Source organism: Sciurus vulgaris (genome assembly GCF_902686455.1).
Source record: "Sciurus vulgaris genome assembly, chromosome: 1".
Lineage (NCBI taxonomy): Eukaryota > Metazoa > Chordata > Mammalia > Rodentia > Sciuridae > Sciurus > Sciurus vulgaris.
The window spans coordinates 59,516,478-59,544,053 of record NC_136461.1 but is presented as its reverse complement, the minus strand read 5'-3'; the positions used below and the strand labels follow the sequence as shown (position 1 = coordinate 59,544,053).

Sequence of the window (27,576 nt, the reverse complement as noted above, 5' to 3'; positions counted from 1 at the left end):
GTGAAATATAATCCCCTCCATAGATTACAACCATATCCCAGACTGGATGAATATTTAGGGCTTGGGTGAAAATTCAACATAACTGTTAGCTAAGTACCGCATGAACTTCTTCGTATATAATACTGTGATCTTTCTAATGATGAATGTGGTTATATATTCAGCCACTCCAAATTCTTCAAATTCTCCTTTAGATTAGAAACTAAAACTCTTTTCATTACAATCAAGGTCATTCTACTTGCCTAGAGCTCCAATTTCAATTCCCTCCACTTCAGGCCTCAAACTTCACGGTCCAACATGACTAATCTACTTTTAGATCCTAGAAGTATGTCTGATCTCTCCTTTCCTCATACTTTTGGAGGTGTTATTTCCTCTATTCAAATGGCAGCTCTCTTTGGTAAAACTGTTAAATCATCCCCCTCTTGTACAGGCAGATTTAAAGGCACAATTTTTCATGTCACTGCAGTTTGCACATGCAATTCTAATATTCCTAGGATTGTATTATAATTGTATGCATTCCTTTCCCCAAACACATATAAAAACAGTCCTTGGGAGAAAGAACCTCTTTTTTGTTTTTCTAGCACTTAACACAGTATTTGACTGATAAGAAATATTTACAAATATATGCATGAATGAATATTACCCACAACTGCAAATATTTACAATACATATAAGAGGAATAAGATGTTAGTGATTGTTTATTGAATACTTAGCATGTGTCTAGCCCTGTACAGTGTATTGTATGTGCTTCATCTCCAATTGTCACCACAGCTGTGCCAGGTAGATTATATTATTTCTGTTATTTCTATTTTGCCCTTGAGAAAACTGAAGCTTAGAGAGGTTAGTCAAATAGACCAAACATTCTCATAGAGCAGAATCAGATGTGAACCTAATTCTGTCTGACCCCAAAGCCAATGCTCTCCCCAGTATACCTGGCTGTCTTTTGATTATTGTCAAGATCCTGAGAGGCACAAATTAGATTTTGATTTAATCTTTTCCATTTCTTTCCAGCTCCAAGTACAGCCCAGTATGGAATTACCGGGAGCGCTGACGTTCTTTTCTCCTGCTGGTACCTTGTGTTGACACTGTCCTCTTTCACCAGCATATTCTACCTGAAGAATGCCATTCTACAATAAATTTAAAGACCCATAAAAGGCTTTTAAGGATTCTCTGAAAGTGCTGATGGCTGGATCCAATCTGGTACAGTTTGTTAAAAGCAGCGTGGGATATAATCAGCAGTGCTTACATGGGGATGATCGCCTTCTGTAGAATTGCTCATTATGTAAATACTTTAATTCTACTCTTTTTTGATTAGCTACATTACCTTGTGAAGCAGTACACATTGTCCTTTTTTTAAGACGTGAAAGCTCTGAAATTACTTTTAGAGGATATTAATTGTGATTTCATGTTTGTAATCTACAACTTTTCAAAAGCATTCAGTCATGGTCTGCTAGGTTGCAGGCTGTAGTTTACAAAAACGAATATTGCAGTGAACATGTGATTCTTTAAGGCTGCAATACAGCATTCAGTTCCCTGTTTCAATAAGAGTCAATCTACATTTACAAAGACACATTTTTTTTTCTTTTTTGATAAAAAAGCAAATAATATTGCCTTCAGATCATTTCTTCAAAATATAACACATATCTAGATTTTTCTGCTCGCATGATATTCAGGTTTCAGGAATGAGCCTTGTAATATAACTGGCTGTGCAGCTCTGCTTCTCTTTCCTGTAAGTTCAGCATGGGTGTGCCTTCATGAAATATTTTTCTCTTTGTCTCCAACTAATATAAAACATTTTGCTAAATCCTACAATTTGTAAGGAAAAATAAACCACAATGATAAAGTTAAACTATACCCTATCTCCAAAGAACAAAGGAGTTATTGGATTGTATTCCTTCATTATCAGTGGGGTTTGAGAGTTTTGCCCCACAATAACTCCGTTCTTGGAATGAAAAACAATTTAATCACATAGAACAGTAAATGTACTGTATGATTTCTTTAGTTGAAGCTAAATGTTAGATCTACTGTGGGAAATAGTTCCCTTTAAAATGACAACACAGTCCACTCAAGGGATTGCTGAGCAAGACAGTATCTTTTTTCTTTCACTATTTCAAGCCTAAATTTTTAAGATGGTTTGTCAGAGAGAACACAAAGTCCTATCACCTAATATTACATGAGTTGGTAAGCACTCAAAACTAATTTGGTTTTGTGATAGGTAAGTTAGTATGACAGAAACAGTGCTCCGGCAGACAGGAGTATTTTGCATATTTTCTGTCTGAAAACATCACTCAGTTGATAATCTGGAATGCATGTTACATTAAAAAATGTTCCAAAATATTTTATATCAAATATTCTATATTAGTATGCAGCAGATCAATCCCTAAAGTAAATAATTCGTCAATAAAATCTTTCTTTATAAACATTTAAGTTCAAACAAGTGAAGCCAAAAAAATTACCATGCTTTATTTCTTCTTACATGATATATGTAAGATATGATCAAATGAAGACAGACACCAGTGATGAGAATAACTTAAGATGTATTAATTATTCAATTACTGTGAGTATTCATTTTTTTCTACTTAAAGAATTAAAACTACATTTTTGAAGGAAAATTCTGTGAGTCTAACTATTATATTACAGGAATAGGCTGATGGTTTTACTCTTTACCAAAGAAAGACCACAGCCTTGAAAGCCATTTTACAGGTTTGATGAAGTTGCCAATTTCAGCACACCTACATTTCTACAAATAGTCATCTTTTACAAATCATACCAACAACCCACATGCTACTACCAAGATTAGATACAAGAAAATTTAGAGGTCACACATATTTAAGATTGCTAATATTTTGCCCTAAAAGTGATAACTTGAAAATTGTGATTTTTTTCCAAGTAAAATTCAAAGACAAACTATGCCATAAATCTACTTTAATTTGAAAGATGACTCATAAATAAGGAGGCATAAATATAGTCTTCCCACAAAATGGCAATAATATGGCATAATGCTCTTAAATTTACTAGTTGTAATAAATTTATGACATTTTGACTGATATATTAAAAATTGGCTTTAAAAATATAGTCTTTAAATGTATTATTTATTTGCTTTTAAAAATATTATTTGTAAAATTGGTGAGTAAACTAAAAAAATACTTTTTTTGTATTGCAGCTTTAAAGTGGCACACTCCATAATAATCTACTTACTAGAAATAGTGGTGCTACCACAAAAGTGTTAACCATCTGTACATTGTTTGGGAGAAAGAAACAGATCAAGAATGCGTATTATACAGTGACCGTTTTCCTAGAGTTAAAAATACCTCCTCTTTGTAAGGTTTGTAGGGTTAATGTGAGGTAAATTGAGGTATAAACTATGGATGAACCAAATAATTAGTTCAAAGTGTTGTCATGATTCCGAATTTGTGGAGTCTGGTGTTTTTCCCATAGAATGTGACAGAAGTACAGTCATAGCTCAGTAGCTATATGTATTTGCCTTTATGTTAGAAGAGACTTTCTTGAGTGACATTTTTAAATAGAGGAGGTATTCACTATGTTTTTCTGTATCACAGCAGCATTCCTAGTCCTTAGGCCCCTGGACAGAGTGAAATCATGAGTATTTATGAGTTCAATATTGTTCAAATAAGGCTACAGTATTTGCTTTTTTGTGTGAATGTATTGCATATAATGTTCAAGTAGATGATTTTACATTTATGGACATATGAAATGTCTGATTATTCCATTTTATCAGTCCTGACTGTACAAGATTGTTGCAATTTCAGAATAGCAGTTTTATAAAATTGATTTATCTTTCAATCTAAAATAATTTCTTAAGCTATTCCTTTCGGCATTGTGTTTTCCACAAGTTCCATTTGTGGGATTCCTTTTGTTGCCCCTAAATTTTTGTCAAAGAAAGAAGAAAGGAAAATAAAGAGCAGTTGAGAAAAAAGATAAAGACAGAAAAGGAGGTGAAGACAAAGGAAGTAGTAAAAAGGAAGGACAGAAAGAGGGAAAAGAGGACAGGATGAAAGGAGAAAGGATGGATGAGAGGGAGGCAAGAAGCAGAATGTTAGGGTAGTTAGCTTTTTCATTTGCATTTTCAGTTTAAATGCAAGTGGTGTAATGTGTTTTACAATGATCTCATTCAACACGTAAGTCCTGTTGCACCATTAAGTTTCTATTATGCAACAATTATATAATGAAAAGTACTGCCCAAGTTATAGCATTGTGCGATTTTTTGAGACACTAAGATTTGAGCGAGAGAATTTCAAACATAAAGTCACTTTTGGGGGATTTATAACTTCACTGAAAATTAATGCTTCATCATAACATTTAAGCTATATCTAGAAAGTAGACTGGAGAACTAAGAAAATTACCCAAATAATTCAGAACAAAAATATATAGATATATATATATATATACATAAATACCCCTATGTGTGAAGTCAGAAAACTCTGAAAAGCTGAATTATCAAAGCCAATCATCTATATTGATCAAATTACTGAAAAATTGTTAATTTATCCATTGTACTTAGCTTTGTGACACAGCCAAAAGTTACCTATTTAATCTTTTCAATAAAAGTTGTTTTTTGAAATCCAGAAATGATTTAAAAAGAGGTCAGGTTTTTAACTATTTATTGAAGTATGTGGATGTACAGTATTTCAATAGATATGAATATGAATAAATGGTATGCCTTAAGATTCTTTGAATATGTATTTACTTTAAAGACTGGAAAAAATCTCTTCCTGTCTTTTAGTAAAACATCCATATTTCATAATCTGATGTAAAATATGTTGTACTGTTTCCAATAGGTGAATATAAAGTCAGTTTATCAATTAAATATGTATTTGACTCATTTAAAAACTATTAGTTTAAGAAAAAAATGGAAGAAATAATAATTTAAACATGCTTCTAGTCCCGCCTTCATTTTTCTGCTTCATTCATTGTATCATATTTCCATCCTTCTGGTGCTGCAAAGCAATACTGGTTGAAAAATTTTGATGCTATAATTTCAAACACCTCCACATGGTTTTTCTGTCAATTACTGATTCCCAGAAGGTTTAACAAGCTGCACCACATCTAGTTTAGAAATAATTTTTCTGGAGATATTTTACTTATTTTAATTATTTAGAACTTTTATTTGCTGAAATGCAGCAGAGTTAGCTACAGAGACCGATGATAAATTCCTGACAGTCTTATAAGTTAAGCAAATGAAAACTCAAATGCTTATAGAAGCCAAAGTGTAATTTCTTAAGAGAGCTGGGTATAAAATAACAGTGAGCTTAGGCATTTTGATACAATTTTTTTGAAAATATCTTGCCTTCCAACAAAACACGTGATTTGGCTGAGCACCCTTAGTGTGTAAGTATTATAATATGCAAACGGGAGTCCATTCCAAATGAGCCCTCTTTCCCATATCTGTCCATTTATAGTAATCAAATAAATGGGAACAATGTGATTGATGAAACAATGCAACAAACCATGAAAAAGATCCATGCTTGGTTTACTAAGCTGTTTTCAAATATGGGTGTTACTGTTATGCTGAGAAAACCATACACACAACAAACCTCTCCCCCTACAAGCAGTGAAAACACATTTAATATGTCTGATTTTCCTACTGCCTCATTATTCCTTGCCCTTTCAACTTTTGTCCTGAACTCAATTACACAATAGAAACAGAGAAGCATCAAGTGGCAGACCTAGAAAGCTAGCACACGAAGTAGAGTTAGGTTTTCTTTGAATGTAATAGGTCAAAATATAAACACTTCAAAACTACACAGTTATTCAGAAAATAATTACTCACTTTAACCAGTCAAGAAGAAATGTAGGTAAGATTTTAAGGATAAAAATTTCCCAAGAATGATTCATTCACGATAAGAGAATTTGAGCCAGACCTGGTTGTGCATGCCTATAATCCCAGTGACTCTGGAGGCTGAGGCAGGAGGATGGTAAGTTCAAGACACCCTCAATAACTTAGTGAGACCTTGGCAATTTAGCAAGACACCGCTTAAAAATAAATAAATAAAAAGTACTGGGAATGTTGCTCAGTGGAAGAGCACCCCTGGGTATGAGCGCTAATGCCAAAAAGTGGGGGAGGGGATTTGATCCAAGAACCACAGTCTTTACACTCACTCCCACCGAATTTCCTAAGCAAATGCCTTCATAATCACATGTACTTCTATCAAGTGATTTCAAGCTTAGAGAAAATATTTATAAATTGGTATCTTTAGTGGAAGGAGAACAAACCAACAAGCAAATCAAATAAATATTTCCCAGCCTTTCTGGAGAGAACAAGAGAGAAATCATTTCACCGCGTTCTCTAGAAGCTTCAGCCACAGTCATCCTAAGGCTAGACCAAATTTTCCCACAGCCTTATGTCCAAAAGATGTGCTCCACCTCAGAGACAGATGGGCAACTGGAGTTACCCCGAGGGATCACAGCTCTTGCACCTTTCATTTTATAATGGCAAGACACTTTAGCAGACATTGCTGCTTTGGCTCCCATAATACTTCAAAATAAGTAGAAAATACTATTGTCACACATAGATGACAAAAATAAGATTCAGAAAATTTTAATCACTTGCTGGAGATTACACTTTTACTAAGTAGAGTACTTGAGCCAAATGTTTAAGCCAATCCTACCAACTGGTTTCTACCACCATTAGCCTTCTTAGGAATAGGAAAAGGATATGATAGCGTTGCTTCTTCACAGCCCTCTGTATATTTATATTTGGAATATGGAATTGGAATATGGAAGCACATAACATGTTTGATTTCCACAAGATTAATAATTGTTAATTTTCAGAGAAAATCTTGCAGAACATGAATATTACAAAAATAAATGTAGAGGTTAAGTCTTTACACTCTATTTTGGAATATATAGTAAATCAGATATGGGTGAAATTCAAGGCATGGTTCATTCTGAGGCACATTACTCTCCAGCTGTGAATCCATGAAATCAAATATGTTATGAGCTTCCATATTCTAATGCCTTCAGAGGGCATGAGGTTTAAAGGCAAATCTGATGGCACATCTCATGTAAAACTTTCAGAGTATGGAATGTACAATGCAATTGGCTTCTGACACAAAGCTCTTAGTTGTAGTAGACTTTTCATACCAAATGGAGAATCTTGTCATAATCACACATATCTTCTTTCTATATGGCATTTTACAAAAGACCTGCCAGGTTTTGGATAATCCATTAAGACTATTCCTCCATTGACAAAATCAACAGAATTGTTGGGGAAATATAACTCAGAATACACATATACATTTTTTAGAATTCCTAATATAATACTGGTTTTTAACCTTACTAATGTTGCCAATTTATATCAAAATACTAATTATATATACATCTGTTTGTGTTGAGTCTAACAAGAGGGCAATCCTAATTCTAGAAACTAAATTATATGCAATCAAGAAATACATTTATATTTTTGTTAAAATATAAATATATTGCAAATCCTTTAGTCATCACCTTTTAGTTTGAAGAATGTGGAAATCATGACTTACATATCCTTATAAAATGGGTACATTAATTCATTAATGAAAGAGCTAATGTAAGATGTTACAAACCAGGACAATTTAAGAGCGTATGCATTTATAGATCAAGAATAATAAAATTAACAGGCAAAGGAAGCAAAACTGACTTCTTCCAGAATAAAGAATTCGGTTGAATCTTTGTACAAAAGAATTTATTTCCATATATACAGAAAAGAAATATTTTGTCTTAGTGTCACTTATCTACAAGTTGAAAAGAGATGAAATGCAATTGAAAGTACAGAGCCCCATAAAATCAGAATCAAGTAACCTAAAATGGTGTCTCTACATAATGTATGTTTTTTCATTGCAGCAGAAATTTTTCCTGGGGTTGAGGATGTAACTCAAGGGGTAGGAATGCCTGCATAGAGTTCAATCTTCAGTACTGGGGGAAAAAAAAATTCCCCTAAAATAATGATATGTAAAAATTTTGAGGGCAGTTAGATTAAACAAATTGCTATTACTTTGAGCATCCTTAATACATTATCTACTTTAATGAAGAAAGTTCCCAATATATCTACATATCTAATATTACATATTCTTTCTCTTCTAATTATTCATTTCCCCTCTTCTTCTCACAAACTATCACTTCATAGTCTGGGACATGTAGAAATGAACCATTATAATAAGTATCTCACTTCAAGATACTCTGTTGAAAAACTAACATATTTGGGACACTTATTACAAGAAATAACTTTGTAATATAACAGGCATTTTATATTAATAAGAAAAATGAATTAACAATTGAGATAGTAACATTTTATCAACCACATACAATGACAATGGTCAGAAATTTGCAAGAAGCCATTGCAAGAGCTGAGTGGTCTGCTTCCACTTAATTCTGATCAGCCCAATCCTAGTGCAAATTTTGGTTTGGAAGGAACTACAGGAGGTGGTGTGGTTCATTAGGCTATTAAAGCTTTAAAATGTTAAAGTAGGTGGTTTTCCTTCTTATTTCAAGTGAATTTTAAAAGCATTGGAATGTTTTGGGGTGGAAATTTGAATTTGCTAATTTCTTCATTCATTTTGATATTTTTACATTAAAAAAAGTTAACTTTAAGCCACAGTTGACTTATGCCTCCTGCAGTTTTGAATTGTGGTTTTAAACAAGCACTCAAAGAACATGGAATTCCCTGAGAAAAGTGGGGTACAAGTATTTTTAAAAGGACTTATAAAATATTCCTTGAAGACTATAATATGTTAACAATAAATAAAAAATGTTTCTTGATAGTTCTGAAACACTGAATAGTACCCATAGAACTCTTACATAGCTCCTAAGTAGTTTCATCAATATGGATGGGGATTACCCAAAAACTTGACATCCCCCAACCATGCATTTGACAAGTGACCTGGCAAAAATGTGGTCAACAGCTCATTTTTGACATACTCCTTAAGAAATTGTTGCCAGAGATTTGAAACTGCTTCAAGCTGATATCTTTTTCGAAACAAAACACATACTCAGACGCAAACACAGAATTGCATTGCTATCAGTGATCTGGAAAATAAGCTTGCAAGCTGTCCATGTGGTATTCTGGATAATTTAAAGGTAAAAAAAAAAAAAAAAGGAGAAAAAGTGACAACAGTACAACCACAGTTTCTGTTTAAGTTTCATTTGCAAGATTTTAGCATAAGGAACATCTTGTGATTTAATTAATCAGAAGATGGCACCTGCTTTAAATACTAACATGGTGAAAAGCAGATTTTTTAAAAATTTGGAATAAAATTTGTCTCTGGAAATATGTCCTTCCTGTTGGTAGACAACTATTTATGTTTTGAGAGTCTTACTGTCTAATACCTTTAAATGTTGACAGGATGAAGACTGGGTTTGGTTTCTTTTTTAAACTTTTTTAAGTTTTTTTTTTTTCCTGGAAATACATATTTCCAAGTTTTTAATATACAAACTAGTATGTGTGCTCAAAAATTCTCATTTTCTCGCAATTCAGTTTTTACAATGCATTAACAAAGCTTTATGGTTTGTATATGACACATGTTGATCTTTTATGAAGTAACATAGGAACTTATATAATGGTCTCCATTTTCATGTTGAGGTACATTCTCAGAATGTTATCATTTCAGGAAGAATTTGTCATCTCCTGATTCTGATATTTTAAAATAAAATTTAGACTGAAAAGACATTTAACTGTTTTTGTCAGATAACTTGAACTGTTCATGTGGAGTTCATCTCTCACTCATTCATTCATTCCTCAAGACAAAAAGTCTGATTCAACTGATCTTTGAAGAACTATCTGAAAGAAATTGTATGGTAGAGTTAATCAAGATGTTTAGAAGACTGTTATCAAATTGAAGGAAAATAAAAGCATCCATTTCTCTAATCTGTTTTCTAAGACGCCAAGCTTTGCCTTAAGACTGAGAGAGAAAAGAAAATGAAGAAAAAAAAGGAGGGAAAGTAGGAAAAGTTGGGGAGAGATATCAGCAGGGAGGGAGGAAGGAGAGAAAGAGTCAGAGACAGAGACACAGAGACAAATTGACATATGTTTTCTCCTGGAAAAGTAGTTACTGAAAATGTATATCCCTAAAACTGTTGCTGGAAAAAGACTGTGTATGGAGTGAGATTGGGGGGGATGTACTTCCTACTGGCTGGGTTTATCTTGCAATGACTTCTCTTAGCTATACAACTTCACTTTCCACATTTATAATTAGTAAATATAGTAATATAAATAAAGGTTGCTAGTCTGTATTTTCCTTTTTGTCATTCCTTGTTTCTTTAAAGTTCGATTATTGTTCATGTAAAATTAGATTTTAATAAGAGATATCAGATCCTTTTCTTGAGAAAATATGACAATATTCCATTGCATCACACAACATAAAAGGAACAAAACTTTCATTTCTCTGTGACATTGATAGTCAATGAATTACTGGAATTGCTTAATAAGAAACAAAATCTGAGTTTGAATAGGTCACCACTTTATAAATACGGGCAGTACAAATGGAGAGTCAGAACTTCTGTAATTGTCAGGTATAAACTCTTGATGATGTTTGGAAAAAAAAATCCCCAAATTCTTGAGAATTTAACGGCTATATCTTGAGGCTGCCAGAAACATTGAAAAATATTTTTCAAAAGTAAATAAAAATAAAAATTTATTTTAAAGGATCTTGGTGTTTCATGAACTGTGATGTAAGTGACTGTGTGTCATAGTCTATTAGTTTTGGTTGCAAACAACAGAAACAAACTGGCTGAGGTGAGCAGAAAAGAAATTCATTGGAAGGTTCTAGGGTAGTTCTTAGAATGATGAAAACTTAGATCGTAGATTGGCACCGAGACACAAAATAGACAATAGATAGTCAAACATACAGCTAAGGTCATGCCAGAAGGGCAGGTAAGGATGTCACATTGATGGGGTTCACAACATATGACCTCAAAATGTGATTTTAAGCATATTGATATTAAGCTGAAGGAACTTGAGAAATCACAGGTGCCAGAAGAATTCACTGACCTCTCTCCTCTCCCCTAAATCAGGTCATAAGACCTCTTCCGAGAGCCACCTTTTTATACCCAGAGGAAAGAAGCATCCTTATTTCTAGAAACGAAAGAAAGTCAAGAAGAATCTGATGGAATGGACCTTGCAAAATTTCCCCAAGTTGACCCCCTTAGCTCATACTCTTTTCTCCCACCATGTTTTCCATACTACTCTCTGTCAACCTAGTATAAAAACATTCAGGTCTTCATTTCCTAAGGAAGCTTCTCTTATCACATAACAATTTATACTAAATATAAATTTAAAATATAAATATAATATATAAATATAAATCTTGTTGATTTTTCTTTTGTCATTCTAGTGTATAGGACCCCAACCAGAAAACTTAGAAGACAAATAGGAGAAAGAAATTTTCCTCTCCTACAGTTTCCATGGACATAGAAAAGATGAGACTGGGCACCAAAGGAGTTAGCAGGAAGCAGTTTATTAGCTGCAGGAGTACAGAGCGATTGTAGCCTAAAAATATCTGGACCTTGAGTCTAGAAATTCTTTAAATTTTATACTCAGTGGAGTGGGGGTTACATGTCAGTGAGTGGGTACTTAACAGTTACTCTTTGTCCCGTATTTTTAGGCTAGACAGAGGTTTCACAAGTCTTTACCACAGAAAGCAGAAGTAACAATTCTTGTACAACATCAGGTGAGAGGGCAAATTTAGTTCATGTAAGACAGAGCAACTTAACCTCACAGAAAATAGGAAGCTTTAAGCCACATTGAGTTCTTTGCAGAAATTTTTGCTGATATTTTGTTAATAAGAACAATTATGGTGAGGGTCTCTGGAGAAGCTTAATTATGACTCTTTGGTGGAGGAGGGGGCCCACTGCATCACCTACATTGAATCTCAGTTCTACTGCTGTTACTCTGAGATACAGTAGACTGTTCCCTTATCTGATTCATTCCCCATGATTCAAATCTTGAGCAGTTGCCCAAACCTAAGTTTATAAACCAAGAATTAAGCTACCAGGTGCAGAAAGTATCTCTGCTACCTGAGTTTTAGAAGCAGGAGATGCAGCCCTTTCTTCCAACAAGATTCATTCATAGGCAATATTTTAAACAGTAAGAGTTTCTTGGTATATTTAGACAAAATATGAAAGTTATTCACTACAAATCCCTGTAAGGTGAATTTGTAATAGATTGTACATGGAAAGCCATTACTCATCTGCTTTTATGCTAATTCGGTAGCATTTTTCTGTTTTAACTATAATCTATAAAACATTTAATTATGTCTATGTATTTAATATCTTCTACATCCAATTTCTTTTCTCAGTAAAATAAATATATTGAACCGTACATCAGAATGTTATGTTATTTGATGTAGTCTTGAAGAGCATAGCAGAATTGATAGAAATTCTAAAGTTAGTATTTGTAAAGACTGAGGCTTCAATTGAAAAAGATAATAGATGATAGATACACAGGCAGACATTTAGACACTTTCCCCCTCAAGATCAGCATTTCTTAATAGAGAGAAAGTGTCCAAACATTTATTTTGTTTTAGGTTTACTTTTTAAGGGCAACAGAAATTTTCCCTCTCACAATATTTCTTAAGTTATTTAAGATAGATGCAGCATAGTATGCTGAAACTATACCCTTACTATACTACATAGTTTTAGAAAGAATTTTCTTAGGAGTGGTCTGGCTCCCATAATAATTGCTTGAAGTGTAGAGCTGCATAAAAGAATTTCAGGGCACACTTAATATTTTAGATTTAGTAGATACTTTTCTTATACTATAACTCAGTGCCTCTAACACAATCATATGTGTGAGAACACTATTAAAAAGTCATATTAAAAATTAATATAAAAACTAATCACCCTTAGGAAAGTAGCTTTATAGAACAGCACAGTATTCCAAATCAGATTAATGGTCTCTGCTTTACATTGAAATTATAGTAATGTTAATTTGAGCACAGATAAGCTCTAAGGAAAAGGAGATATTCAAAAACTCTGAACCAAATTCCAGAGTCTGTCTCAGATAAAAAGGGGAAAACTTTACTAAATTCCCCCATTATCACCCATGAAGATACTGAGTTAATCTGAATAATGTGATAGTGAGAAAAAAAGAGTTTAAAAAATTGGTAACCTAAAACAAACAAAATAATATAAAAGCATGCCACACTGAATAGCACATTTCTGCCATATGATCTTGTAGATCTTTTATTTCGAGTCAAAGGGAAAATGCTTGGCTACATTCAGAGAAATAGATACCCTTATTTCCTTAAAGTACCAGACTTTTGATCTTGGGGAAAGTAAATAAGGACCCTACATTTACCTGTAATCTATAATACTTGATATTTCTTTTTTGGCATTGCCTTATATCATTTAGACTGGCTTCATCCATTCACTCAATCACCAACTATTTTGGAATGCAAACTTTTACTGAACACTGTGCTGCTACATTAGGATGAGAGACTCAGAATATAATGGAAGAGAAAGACCATAAATAAATGATTACAACACAATGTAGCTTTGCAAATGTATTTATGAAGTGTTTAGGGAGCATAGAAAATAGTGCTTAACTGTCTGAAGGAGGCAGGAAAAATTTCACAGAAGAGGTGACATTGAAGCTTGATCTTACAATGTGACAGTTTCGTGCTGATTGTGAACTGCAATAAATATTTGATAAACATGAGTTTGAGTCCTCATTTGGAGCAATGTATGTCAAGAAACTGCAATTTCATTTTAATTTATGGTCAAAACACTACCATTTGTACCACCAAATGCAAAGTTGATATCCACTGCCTCCAACTATTTCTTTCTTCTAGTCCTTGTTGAATCCACTCCAATCATGTTCCTGTCCCCATCACTTTGGTAAAACTCAGTGTCATCACTAATCTCCACATTGCTAAATCAAATTGTATTTTCTCAGTCCTTGTTTTACTTGACCCATCAGCATTAGTTGACAAGGTGAATAGATTTCTTGTTCTTCCCTGAAACACTTTGTACACTTGGTTTCTGTGAAAGTGTGTGTACTTCCTTTTTCTCCTCTCTCTAGTCACTCCTTTTCAGATTCTTTTTAATGGTTCCTCCCTTTCTTCCATATAACTGTCAGAGTGAAGTTCTCATAATGCTTCTCTGTCCTTGCTATGCTCAATTCCTAAATAGTAACATTTGCTCTCAACATTAAATGGCATCTGTAAGCTATATTTGTATTGCTAGTCTAAAAATCTACAATGAACTCAAGACTGCACACAGCCTCCCACTGTATGTATACAGAACATCCCAGACTGAACTATCTCAAATCTGTGCTACTCATATTTCCTCCAAACTACCTCTGCCTGGTGTCTTCCCCATCTCAGGAAATAGTAATTCCATTATTTCAGTTGTTCAGATAAAAAAAAATGAGGAATTAGTTCTAACTCTCTCTTTGATTTCCCAGCCTGTCTCTCACTCAGTCTTAACAATTCCAGTTTCAAAACAGACATAGAATTTGATGACTTATCACTTTCACTCTCCTGACTTGAACCTCCCCCATCTTTTGACTAGGTTTGTATAAGAATCTTGTAATAGCTCACCCTAATTCTAGCCGAGGTTTCTCCTCTAAACAGTGGAGTCAGCAATCCTGTATGATCAAATTATTTCTCTGCTAAAAAAGTTTCTAGTATAGGTCTATGTCACTGTGTTAGTTAGATTTTTGTTGCCATGAGCAAAATTTCTGACTAGAACAATTTAGAAAAGGAAAAGTTTGGGCCTCATGGTTTAAGAGGTTCAGTCTGTGATCAGCTGACTCCATTGCTCTGAGTCAGCTGAATCATGAGAGAATCATGTCAAAAGACCATGGTAGAGGAAAACTGCTCAGCTTATGATAGCCAGAAAGTGAAGAGCCAGCAGTGAGGAGCCAAATACCAAATATATAATCCTCAAGGCACCACCCCACCTCAGCAACCCTCTTCCTTCAGCCACACCCCACTTGCCTGCAGTTACTACCCAGTAATCCACTCAAATCATTAATTTATCAAATGGATTATCCACTGATTAAGTTACTGCTTTCTTGATCCATTTCTTTTTACACCTGCATTAATATAAGAGATACTGGGGGACACTTCTTATTTAAACCACAAGTCAGTCTAACTAGAGTCAAAATTTTTGCTATGAATCACAAAATCCTGCATGACCCCAAATCTCATTTTTCCATTATGGTCTCTTGCAGCTCTTCCTCATGCTCAGTTAACTAATGTCCTTGCTGTTCCTCACACAGGTCAACCCTGCTCCCACTGAGGAGTCTTCACTCTGTCTTCTACTTGCTTTCTGTCTTTCCCACTCTAGGGACACTACATGAAGACAGGGATTTTTAGATGTTTTCTTCACTACTTTGTCTCTAATATTTGGAAGCAAAGTTTGACATAGAACATGTTTCAATAAATAATATATAATAATAAAATTTAGGATTATAAATATCAGTACCAGTACTGAGTAATTATTCACCTAGGTTGTGAGAAAGCTGCCAAAACAATAGATGAAAATTTGTATATCTCTTACCAAATCAGAGGCCCTTTCAACAAGAAGGAGGAAAAAGGTTATGAATCAAGGCATGAATCCTGGCACAAAGTCTCCATTGCTTTCTACCCAGGTCAGAACTCCAGATGGAAAATGGTGGTAGTGTCAGATCTGAAGCTGGACCTCAATGGATGTTAGCATTCTTTCCATAACAGAATGTGTTTTTCAATTCCCCTTCTGTTTTACCTAAAACCTCGCCTTATTTTAACCCTTATCAAATACTCATTTTATTTTCTTTATATTTCTATTGTAATTATTCACTCTACCAAAAATAAGAACTGCTGAAATACAAATGATCAACCTTGTATGAAATATTGTGATGTTTGCAATCTTACATTCTTTTTCCTTCAGAAATTCATACAAAATATTTCTACTGTGCCTGAGTATGTTCAGTTTACTAACAAAATACCATAAAATGGATAGTTTATAAACAACAGCATTTATCACAATTCTGCAGATTAAGAAATCCAATCTCAAGGTGCAGGCAGATTCAGTCTCTGAGAAGGCCCACTTTCTCTTTCACAGATGATGCTTTCTTTGGTGTCTTCAAATAGCAGAAGGGGCACACATAGCTCTCTAGGTCTCTTGTAATGATACTAATATTGATCATAAAGTTTCCACCCTATGAACTAACCACCTCCCTAATGCCCTAACCACCCAATATCCTCAGCTTGGAGATTAGTATTTCAACATATAAATTTGGAGAAGATACAAATATTTAGGTCATAGTACACTAGAATATAAAACAATTAACTCACTTAAGCTTTCCATGCCAATAATAGGAATACTATTTAAAAGATAATTATTTCGTTGTTGAGATGATAATAACTCAAAATTTTACAATTTCAAAAAAATCTCAACTAAAATCCACAATCAACTGCGTTCTCCTAGTTCTCCCTAGTTCTGCTTCTCACCTTTGAAAAAGTCCTCTCTGATCATAATCCTCTATATCCACATGTGAGACTGGTGTGGAGGATTGGACTCTCCTTTGGACTGTGGAGGTTTTAGAAGCCTGAATTTTGCTTCAGTAAGAAAGTCATACTCTTAATCTGATCTTTGTCATAGGGCTGGTCTTCGTGGTCATTGGTCCCTCACAAATTGTTTCAGTTTTATATCCTATTTTCAGGAGTATAGTGGCACTTGTATTTCCAGTCCTTTCAGCTCCCAAATGTCTGTATTTCTTTATTCTCTTTGATTTCTCCAGTCAGACCTTGAAGTAGGATATATCCCTTACACCACATTCTGGGGGCTACGGAGCCAAACACGAGTCAGGTGACCATATCCAACTTCAAGAAAGACTTAGAACACTAGCTATAGGGATCTAGCAGAAGAGAAAATCAGTTTCTGTGGAACTATTCAGTTTGAAGGATTGCTGTCAGTTAGAAAGTGCATTTTTGTTTTTGCAATTTTTTAAAGAGATTTCACAATAGAGAAAAAAGGATGTCAGGAAAGTCTTTGAACTTCTGTGAAGTATTAAAGTTTATGGAATTCCATTTTCTGAGACCTCTTGCTGTACCATGAGTAGCTTGACCACCAAAATGAAAAACAGGGAAAAAATAGTCTAAGTTTGAAGGATAAAAAGCTTATCTTGCCCATTTTTGTTTGTCTTGAATTTGGAATCATACTGTTTGAGCATGATTCTTGTCTTCTTGCTCCACATACTCTTAGCTCCCAAATGGCAGTTTTCATTGTTACATATCGTACCAATTGTGGTAAGTATTCAAGACTAGGGGAAGTAGATGAGGATGTGAGGATTTTCTTAAAAATGTTTAAGAAATGGATTGTTGCCAGGTGTGGTGGCACACAACTGTAATCCCAGCAACTCAGGAAGCTGAGGTAGGAGGATCGCAAGTTCAAGGTCAGTCTCAGCAACTTGGAGAGACCCTGACTCAAAATAACAAATAAATGGGTTGAGGATGTGTCTCAGTGGTTGAGCATCCCTGGGTTGAATTCCTGTGCTGAAACAAAGAAAGAAACAAATGATTCATAAGAATTTTGAAATCAACCCTATGAATTTGCTGAGGTATTTAAGTACAACAGAGGCATGATTTCTATTTTAATAAGAATTTTTTATTTGATGAAATTACAAAATTATTAAGTTATCTTCCATTTGTATATAAGTGATGAAGTGTGGAATTTTTTCATGCAGAAGTTCCAAGAGCCCTCATAGTTGGAGGACAGAAGTTATGGAGTGTTGATATCCATTGCTTCAAGCCCCAAAATAGGTTTTCCCATTAGCTTCCAGCTCCTAATAGTATTTTAGTAGAAAGGATGATTAGGATAGAGATAAAAATATGAACTTACTGAGGGACTCTCACTATATATAAAAAGTTTATTCCTTATGCCTAAAAAGAGAATCAGGATCAGGAACAATATCACCAGGCAAATGTCTCTAAAATTCCTTGCTGAAGAATTCCCAGAACAAAGCAACAAGGAGTGAGATTTGTCGGTATTTGAAGGAATAACTCAAGCCATTACAGTTTTAACCTCTCAATTGATAGCCTGTACAAAGCTAAGGCAATGGCTTCATTATGAATCACCTTCAGATTTATCATCCACAAGAATCAGGCTTTTGTCTGCTGGCACCTTCTCAAAATTTTCTCCTAGAATGCAAAGAAAACCACTTTGGGATGGATATGAATAAAGAAACAGTACTTCTCACACTTCTCCCCTCTTGAAAAGTATATATTTTCTTTCTCAATTACTCAGTAAGTCATGCACTGAATTTGTCTGAATAACAAAAGTCTCAGTATTTTGTCATATATTTATGATGTCTACTAGGACCACTTCTTCAATGAAGTCCTATCACCAAAGTACGAATTTTAAAAAAAGTTCAAGTATCTTAATTCAGTAATTTTCTTGCCAGAAATGGGGGGGGGGGGGGGGTGGGAGGAATGAAGAGTTTTATTTCCCTTTGACAAGCACGGACTTGGGAACTGGAATTAGGATTTTTTTCTTCGAGTCATTAAAGCTCAGAGTCTATCATCCATTTAATTTTATCCTCATTATACATTTTATTTTCACTAACTACCACAGACTTCACAATTCTAAATATATAGTTCTGTCAGCTCAGGACATTTGCAATAGGCATTTTTCTTCACCTTGATTATGGCATAGAAGAGCTTTAGAAATTTATACAAAGCCTATACTATTCATTCCATTTTAAATTCATCCCTCTAAATTAATGGTTTCTATTAATTAGACAACAAAAACTGAAACAGGAAAAAAATGGAAGGTACAGTGTTTTTCATCTAAAGGTGCACTGCTGTAAGAGATGTTAAACAGTTGGGCCAGATTTTAATGAATTCTCAGAAAGGTCTTAATTAGGGTTGACATCTGAACTGAATAGTCCTATGGTACCCTGTACATGAAGGGTTCTTTTTAAAACTAAAACCTAGAATTATTATGTGTAATTAGTCTTATAAATGAAAGATACGAATGGCACATTTTGGTGCCAGGAGAATATTAATGCAGACCTCATTTCTAACAGGCCTTCAGCTTACATTGGCTACTGCTTGCTAACTGTACCATGTTTCACAAAGGACAATGTTTGGATATAATAGATAGCAAGTATGAGAACAGTATATTTTTTTATTCTACTGGTAATTTAACTTTCAATTAATTCACTCTCTAGACCTACATGATTTTTGTATTCTGTGTAACTCTCAAAAAGTTATCATATGTGTCTGCTGACAGATCCAATCTAATTAGAAAAATGATGGCGAGTCTCCAAAAACACACCGTTTGAGTAAACTTAATGGACAAGAATGTTGCAAGTGGTTCAAAAGCAATTATGCTAACTTTTTAAGAGAGGATAGGGCTTGTTAATAGGCCAATACATAAATACTCCCTTTAAAGGAGACATTCATCTGGCTCACTGGACAAAGGTAGAATTTTTATAACTCCTTTGATTCGATACTGAAGAGACAGAATGAGGCTACTTTAAAATATTGCTATACCCCACACTTTTAAAAGCATTCAGACAAAAAGCAAAGGTGCTTTCAAGCCCTGCTATTAATTTCTTGTCAAAGAAAATGAAAATGCTGGGAAGGTGTTTGATTCTTGAAGAAAAACTAATTTTTACTTCATACTAGAATTAATAATTTGAATATTTACATACAAAAGTATATTGCCAAAGAACTATGATATCATCTAGTAGACTTTCTGTTAGAGCAAAAATGTGATCAGGGATAGTTTCTACTCAACAGAAAACTGCAGTGTGGATAAATATATCACCAGAAATAGCACCATCAACATCAATATTAACAACATACAAATATTATTTATAGATGTTCCAATGCACATGCAATGTTAGGAAAGAAGGGTTTGGCAGGATCCTGCTTTATTGAAACAAATGGTCTAAATTGGGCTCTGGTGAGGATTACTGTAGATCAGGCATCAATACACGTTTTTTCTGTAAAGATTCAGATAGTAAATTTTTAGTTAAAATGATATGTTGCAACTATTTAACTCTATCTTTGCAGCATGAAAACAGTCACAGACAACATATAAATGATTTGATGTGGTTCTATTCCAATAACACTTTATTTATGGATACAAATTTAAATTTTATATCATTTTCATATGTCCTAAGTTATTCCTACTTGTTTTTTAAGTCATTTACACATGTACAAATCATTCTTAGCCTGTGAGCTATTCAAAAGGAGATGGTGGCTAGAATTTGGTCCATGAAACATAGTGTGCTCATACATAGTGTGGACATCCTACTTTGTCCAGGAAAGAACCATTTTACATTTGCTGACCTTGGAAAATTATTCATTACTACCTCTTTCCATTTCTGAGTGTTCTGTTGTAGTTATGTGATCACCCAGCTATGGTGACAATGTATTAAAACAAAAAGCCAAGAAAGCCATGCAACGTACACAGCTTTACAATAGAAATATATTATAAAATATTTTATTTATGAATGTCAATTAGTTAGCATTATTGAATATAAGTGCCATTTGTTATCTTATGTAACAATACACATGAAAGCATAATTAAGTGAAAGAAAATGGCATAAAACCAATGATAATTTGGTTTGTCTGAAGAAGTATTCAGAAAGAGGAAACATGGAACAAAGAACCTTTTCTTTTTATATTGTTAAAATATTATTTATAAAATATATTCTGACACATATGAACCAAAATCCTCTTTAATGTTTTAAAACACCACTGCAGATAAGGTGAAACTCAAGATGCCTAGCTTAGAAAAACAGAAATTAGGCATGAATTTTTTTATAAAGTTAAATGGGTTAAAAAGTTGAGTACTAGACATATAACAGATAAATAACAGAAAGAAATCATGTTTGGAATCTCATGCAACAAGAGTATTTTCATCCCAAGATTGCATAATTAACTCAACCATGAGTTTACAATGACCAACAAAATGTACAAGACACATTTTCCCCATATCAGTATTCAACAGTTGCATTTGCTGGTTAGATACAAGGCACTGCTAAATTTTCATAGAAATATTTAATTTGTCACTAAAAATGATCAATAATGACAACATAAACTTTAGGTTGGCAGCCACAATTTCATCAGGAGGATGTACAATTCAAAGAATGTATTTTCTTCATCCAGCTCAAAGGTTAAGATGTATCATGGCAGATAAAAGCTACACTTTGTACCCCACGAAGGCAAGAAATAATAACCATGCTTTAAGGAAAGGCATGATATGTGGTCTTGCAACCTATAGTAAAAACTCATAGGCAACCCCACGAGGTTTCATAATGACTCCATAATTTACGGTTTCTCCCTGGTGTTTGGACCAGTGTGACTCTCTGAAGTGGTTTACTATTAATAACGATGAAGAACAGCTTTCTCCCACATTCTTTCATTTCATTTATTTTTTTTCTTCATCTAAACATCAGGCACTGTTGCTACATAGAGGGAGCAGAGTCTAAGGAACCCGCATAATTCAAGGACATCATATACCATGAAAACTAAAAAGCAAAGCTGTCTGTACAAATGGAGTTTTATTAGCTCTGTGACTCTATCCTTTCCTGACTGAAAAATTGCTCTGTTTAAAGGAAACTATTCTCTAATAACAATGGAATTAATCAAGTTTTCCTTCATTGCATTATCATATTATGAGAAAAAGAGTCAGAAAATAAAACTGACAAAGCAATAAAAGAAAAATCAATTTTCATGACAAATGGGAAAGTGAGATTTCCACCTAATCAAAACAGACATTGAAACAGATGTGTAGGGTATAGAATAACATTCAGGTAACATATTTGTAACCAGGATAATTTATAGTAAAACAACCATTTTCCCAGATCTGGACAAGTCGTTCAGTAGATCCTGCTGAGGTGCCTTGATATTGGTGTCTAATCTCTAACTAATACCTCCTTTCACTGACTTCCTGGACCCAATGCATTTGGCTTCCTGATGTGCTTCCTGATGTGATCAATTGGCAGAGGACATTCACTTGGAAAAGTGTTCACACTTTATCTAGCATCTCATTGAGATTAGAATCTCACTTTATACTTGGATGCAGTGCCAGGTGTTAAAAATATTTGTGCCTAACATCTAGCATCAAAGGCACATACTTGTTACACCACAAAGTCAATTTATATAAGCATTGTTTTAAAAGAAATTTGTATTTGTAAATACAAAAGCTAAAGTCCACATAAAAGCCAAAGTTTGGTAAATTGAAATTTTCAAATTCTATAATGCACTTATTTGGTTAATGAAATTTTAGAGCTTCTTAAGTCTCTTTGCTAATGTCTTTGAGTTTTTTACATGAGCTTCCCAATTAACAAAAAATCGCAGTTTTTATTTCTTCTTCTCCAAGCTGTAAGCCTAAAAGATGGTTAACTTAAAGCAAGAGCCACTTCTAAATTTTGGGATTTCCTTAATTGAAAGAATAATTTAAGAAATTTTTTTCTTATGCATGAATTTGAGTAGCATGTAACTTTAGATGAAATGTCTACAATAAGGTCAATTTGCAAATAAAACAGTTAATATTTTGGAGTGTTTATCAAGTACAGATTATTTGTATGTATTTCACAATTATTTCTCATATATTCCTCAGAGTAACATATGTTATGCCCATTTTATAGATGGGCAATCTGAGACACAAACAGGTAAAATAATCCATGAGCAACAGGTGGGACCAGGTTTAAAACAGGTAATTTGATTCCCGAACAAATTGTTTATCACCACACTCTGTCCTGCCTATCTGAATTTCACTCATAAAACAACATGTTTGAAAATCTTAAAAAACTGTAGGATATTGGAATGACTGACCTGATTCACTAAAGTATACCAGAACATGAACCCTCTTTGTCAAATCTACATATGAATTACCTCTCACACACAACTGATTTTATTTACTACAGTTGGCAAAGAGACAGCAAATAATTCACCTAGGTGTGGAATCAGGTAACTTTCTATTTAATCCAAAGTTGTCAGAGAAAGTGTCAGTATCTGCTGCTTCTCCCACATCATCCCTCCTGAGGAATGCATTCATTACTTCACACTCTATTGAGGTCATAAGATTTCAGAAGAGTTACTTGTTCTTCTATCTGTTGAATCTATTGCTGATATCAGGAAACTATTGGTTGATACTTTTTTAAAATGACAAGGTTACTACTTCAGCAATGTTCTCATTATGTGTAAGTCTTCAGGTCAGCATCTACAGAGAATACAAGCAACGAGGTGCCTTCACATGCAGGGTTTCAGATTGCTGAAAAAATACAGTTCAGTAGGGTCACCAGATTTCTATTCTAGTAGCAATATCTTGAATTTAAAACTTCATTAATGGATTAAACCCAAAATGATTCTGAATTTGAAACCAGAGTACAAGGGTCCACCTTCTGAATCATATTGACTCTTGTCTAATCATGATTTTGGTAAAATTATAATTTTAAGGCAAGATACTGTATTAAAATATCATTCGAGCAGTTCTGTGTTCTCATTTTAAAGTTATTTCATAAGGCAAGAAAACAGTTTCTCCTCAGAACCTCCAGAAAGGAATGCAGTCCTACCTACACTCTGATTTTTATCCCAGGGAAAACTGTTTTGCACTTCTGACCTTCAGAACTGTAAGGAAAAAAAAATTGCAGTTTTAAGCCACTATACCTGTGGTAAGTAATTGGATAGAGTAGCAATGGGAAGCTACACAACATCTAATTCCACTCCCTCTCAACTACTCTCTCACATGTATCTGCACAATAACAGAAAGGAAGAGAGAAGGAGAAAGAAAGGAAGAGGGAAAAGGAGAAACTAAGCTTTCATAGTGAGGAATATACTAAACATATCCTTATTAATAATATTTTAAGTTCCTAAAACCAACTTCCTTTGTTCTTGTCTGCTAAGTCATATGCAATCTTAAGAGAAAACTTTAAAAATTAAAGTTAAATAGACTCGAGAAATTAAAGTTAATGAATGCTTCTTTTGGATTAATTAACTATACAAATGGAGAGCAGAGTGCAAATCGGTTTGGGTCTCCCCTAGGATGCTGTTAAAGAAAAAAAGCTACTGTCATTTTCACTAGAATGAGATATAATTTTGTTTCTCTCTGCTCATTCAGTTTGTAATACATAAGAACTCAGACACCATTGTGTTTGAGTAATAACTTAATGCCCTACCTGAAAACACTGTAATAGGAAATTCTGATAAATTAAACCAATATCTATTGGAATGAGAGTTTAGGAAAAATGCTCCCATGTGATAATTACAAAACAAGCTGTTGCTAGCAGTAAACTTTACTTGTTATATTGTGAGGGCAATTTAATGGTCCTGTTGAAATAATTTCATAACTATAAAATGTAATTGCATTTTTTAACCCATTATGAACCTGTTTCACAAATGAAAAAAAGAAATCCGGGATGCTAGTTTCCTTCCTCTGTTTCTAGTTAAAGGACTAGCCAATTCATAATTATGTACAATCTGGTTAAGAGGCTAGGATGTCTGATTTTTTTAATTGAAGTACTAAATTTCAATTAATATCAGGGACCATGAAACAGTACTGATATTTTAACTCTACATGGAAGATCAAGCAATAGGAATACGATGTCCAACAATGGTGTTTTACTCAGTCATGAAGAAAAATGAAATTGTGACATTTGCTGGTAAATGGATGAAACTGGAGAATATCATACTAAGTGAAATAAGCCAGACTCAGAAATTCAAATGTTTCTCTCATATGTGTTAGAGATAGATAGATAGAAAGAGAGAGAGAGAGAGAGAGAGAGAGAGAGAGAGAGAGAGAGAGAGAGAGAGACGAATTCTTCTTGAAAATAGAAGGGAGACCAATAGAGTAGAGGAAGGGAATCGAGAGGGAGGGAGAAAGAGGAGAGCATGGAGAAGTACAGCTGTACTAAATCTTCTAAATTATTTTACATCTATCTTTGAACATACTATAAGGAGTCCCACTTGTGTATGAGTATATATACATATGTATCGTCTCCCATTGTAGTATCAGTTTCACCTTCATTCTATGTGCCTATTAGGTCCAGAGCTAAATAGGACCAAATATCTGCCTTTAGAAAGCAGCTGGAAGAGGTCAGGTGTGGTGGCATGTTCCTGTAATCCCAGGGCTCAGGAGGCTGAGGCAGGAGGATCACAAGTTTGAGATCAGCCCCAGAAAGAGTGAGGCCCTAAGCAACCTAGTGAGATCCTGTCTCAAAACAAAACCTAAGGTCTGGGAATGTGACCACTTGGTTAAGCATCCATGGGCCCCAAACCTGGTTCCAAACCAAACCAAAACAAAACAAAAAACGATGGAAGGAGGAAAAAAAAAGAAAGAAAACAGATGAAAGGAAGAGCAATAAAGCAGTACTGGCAGACAGGTTCCATACGCAGAATAAAACTTAATTGTCAATAACGACTTTGGGAGTCATCTCTTGTTGCACTACCAGGGACCCATATCTCATTTTGGCCGATTAGTGCCAGGGTTTAATTTTATGTATATGTGTTAAACATATATATAATTATTCACTAACTAAAATAATAATAGAAGGGAGATTAGTATAGTAGAGCAAACACATCAGAGAAAAGAGGAGGGGGAGGAAAAGAAAGGTATTGGGGAATGAAATTGATCAAATTATGTTATGTGCATATATGAATATGGCATAATGAATCCAAGTACTATGTTTAATTATAATGTATCAATAAAAATATTATAATAAAAAGAACATGTATAAAATAAAATGATTTTGCACAATTTTGCAGTTTAGAACTATATGTGTAGTACTTTTGAAATAGAACCGATAGAAATTTTATGGCAATTTTTGTGCATACCATATTAAACAATAGTCCAGTTGACTAATTAATGCTGAAAGAAAAATCATTGCTAAATTATGACTCAAACAAAGTTGCAATCTTTTTTTTAAAAAGTATCATAAAATCCAATACAGACCAGAAGCACTTCCATAAAACTTAGTCTTACATATTCCATGAGTTTATATCTGCACTTCATTGTCAAGGTGCCTTTTCTGACAAACACATTTAGGTAACCAATAGCTACAACCAGATTAATAAAAGCACTGAAAGCTTTTTCTAGGAGCAAACATTTGAAAAGATATTAGTTTGACAATATAATTAGAATTTTCACTCACCTTTTTTCTCCCTGTAATTTTTCCAATCACTATATATCTATGATAATTTTCTTTAAAATGATTATAGCAGTTCACCCCTTATCCAAGAAAGAAGCACTCCAAGACCAATAGGGGCGCCTGAAATCACAGACAGTATCCAATGTTATGTATACTATGTTTTTCCTTATACATACAGACATGCCTATGATAAGTTTTATTCATAAATTATGCATGGCAAGGCAAGAGATGACAACAACTAACAATAATAAAATAGGACAATCACAACAATATATTGTAGTAGAGGTTATATGAATGGGGCCTGCCTTTCTTCTCCCTTTCTCTGTCTCTGTTATTCTCTCAAAATATTGTACTCAGCCTTCTTCTCCTGAGGAAGTGAGATGATACCGTATCTACATGAGATTCAGTGAAATAAATGCTGTAGGCATTGTGATGTAACAGTAGGCTATTTACTTGAACATAAGCACCAGTATACTTCTGCAGCCAATCTGATAAATGAGACAGCTAGTTACTAAGTAACTGCTGGGTGGGCAATGTATACAGCATATGTACATTGGATGAAGGGATAATTCATGTCCCAGTGTACAATGGCATGGAATTTCATCATGCTACTCAAAATGGCATGCAATTTAATACTTGTGTACTGTTTATTTTTGGAATTTTTCATGTGATATTTTGGTACCACAATTGACCATTGGTAACTCAAACAGCAGAAAGCAAAACCAGGATAAGGAGGAAACTGCTATAAATCTTACTGCAATGAAAGTCATTCTTTTCTAAGGATTTTTTTGGCAGATGTTCATTTTCTTTTCTTTCTTCCTTTTTTTTTTTTTTTTGGGGGGGGGGGGGGTGGTGCTGGGGATAGAATCCAGAGCCTTGTGCTTGCAAGGCAAGCCCTCTATCAACTGAGCTATATCCCCAGCCCATGTTCTTTTTTTCAATTTTTTTCATTTTCTTATGGTAGTCTTGGCTTATGGGAAGATTATTAACCTTTAAACTTAAAACAGTGAGACACCCCTATATACATGGCCCAAAACCAAAACACTGGCCATACTAAATGCTGACAAGGATATAAAATAAGAGGAATTCTCATTTGTTGCTAGGAGAAATGTAAAATGGCAATCACTTTGAAAGACAGTTTGTCAGTGTCCTACAAAACTAAGCATCCTCTTATCATTAATCTAGGACTCATGTTCCTTGATACTGATCCAAAAAAACTGAAAACTTAGGTCCACAGAAAAAACTGCACATGGCTGTTTATAATGATTTTGTTCTTAATTGCTAAAATGTGGAAGTAAACAAGATATCTTTTAATAGGTAATGGGTAAGTATATATATATATATATATATATATATATATATATATATATATATAAAATACATCCAGGCAATGGAATATTATTCAGCACTAAAAAGTAATGAGCTACCAAACCATGAAAGACACAGAGGAAACATAAATGCATTTTACTAAATGAAAGGAGCCAATCTGGAAAGGCTAC

General features: G+C 34.0%; 1 protein-coding gene across 1 annotated transcript in view; it reads left to right on the top strand.

The window, feature by feature from the left end:
- NEGR1 (neuronal growth regulator 1) overlaps window positions 1-9,137 on the top strand; it is an 804,297-nt gene extending 795,160 nt beyond the window's left edge. The window contains exon 7 of the mRNA XM_079129310.1: window positions 1,009-9,137. Within this exon, the coding sequence (XP_078985436.1) occupies window positions 1,009-1,133 (125 nt within the window). The 3' untranslated portion in view covers window positions 1,134-9,137. The remainder of the gene's footprint in view (window positions 1-1,008) is intronic.
- Window positions 9,138-27,576: the final 18,439 nt, after the last annotated feature.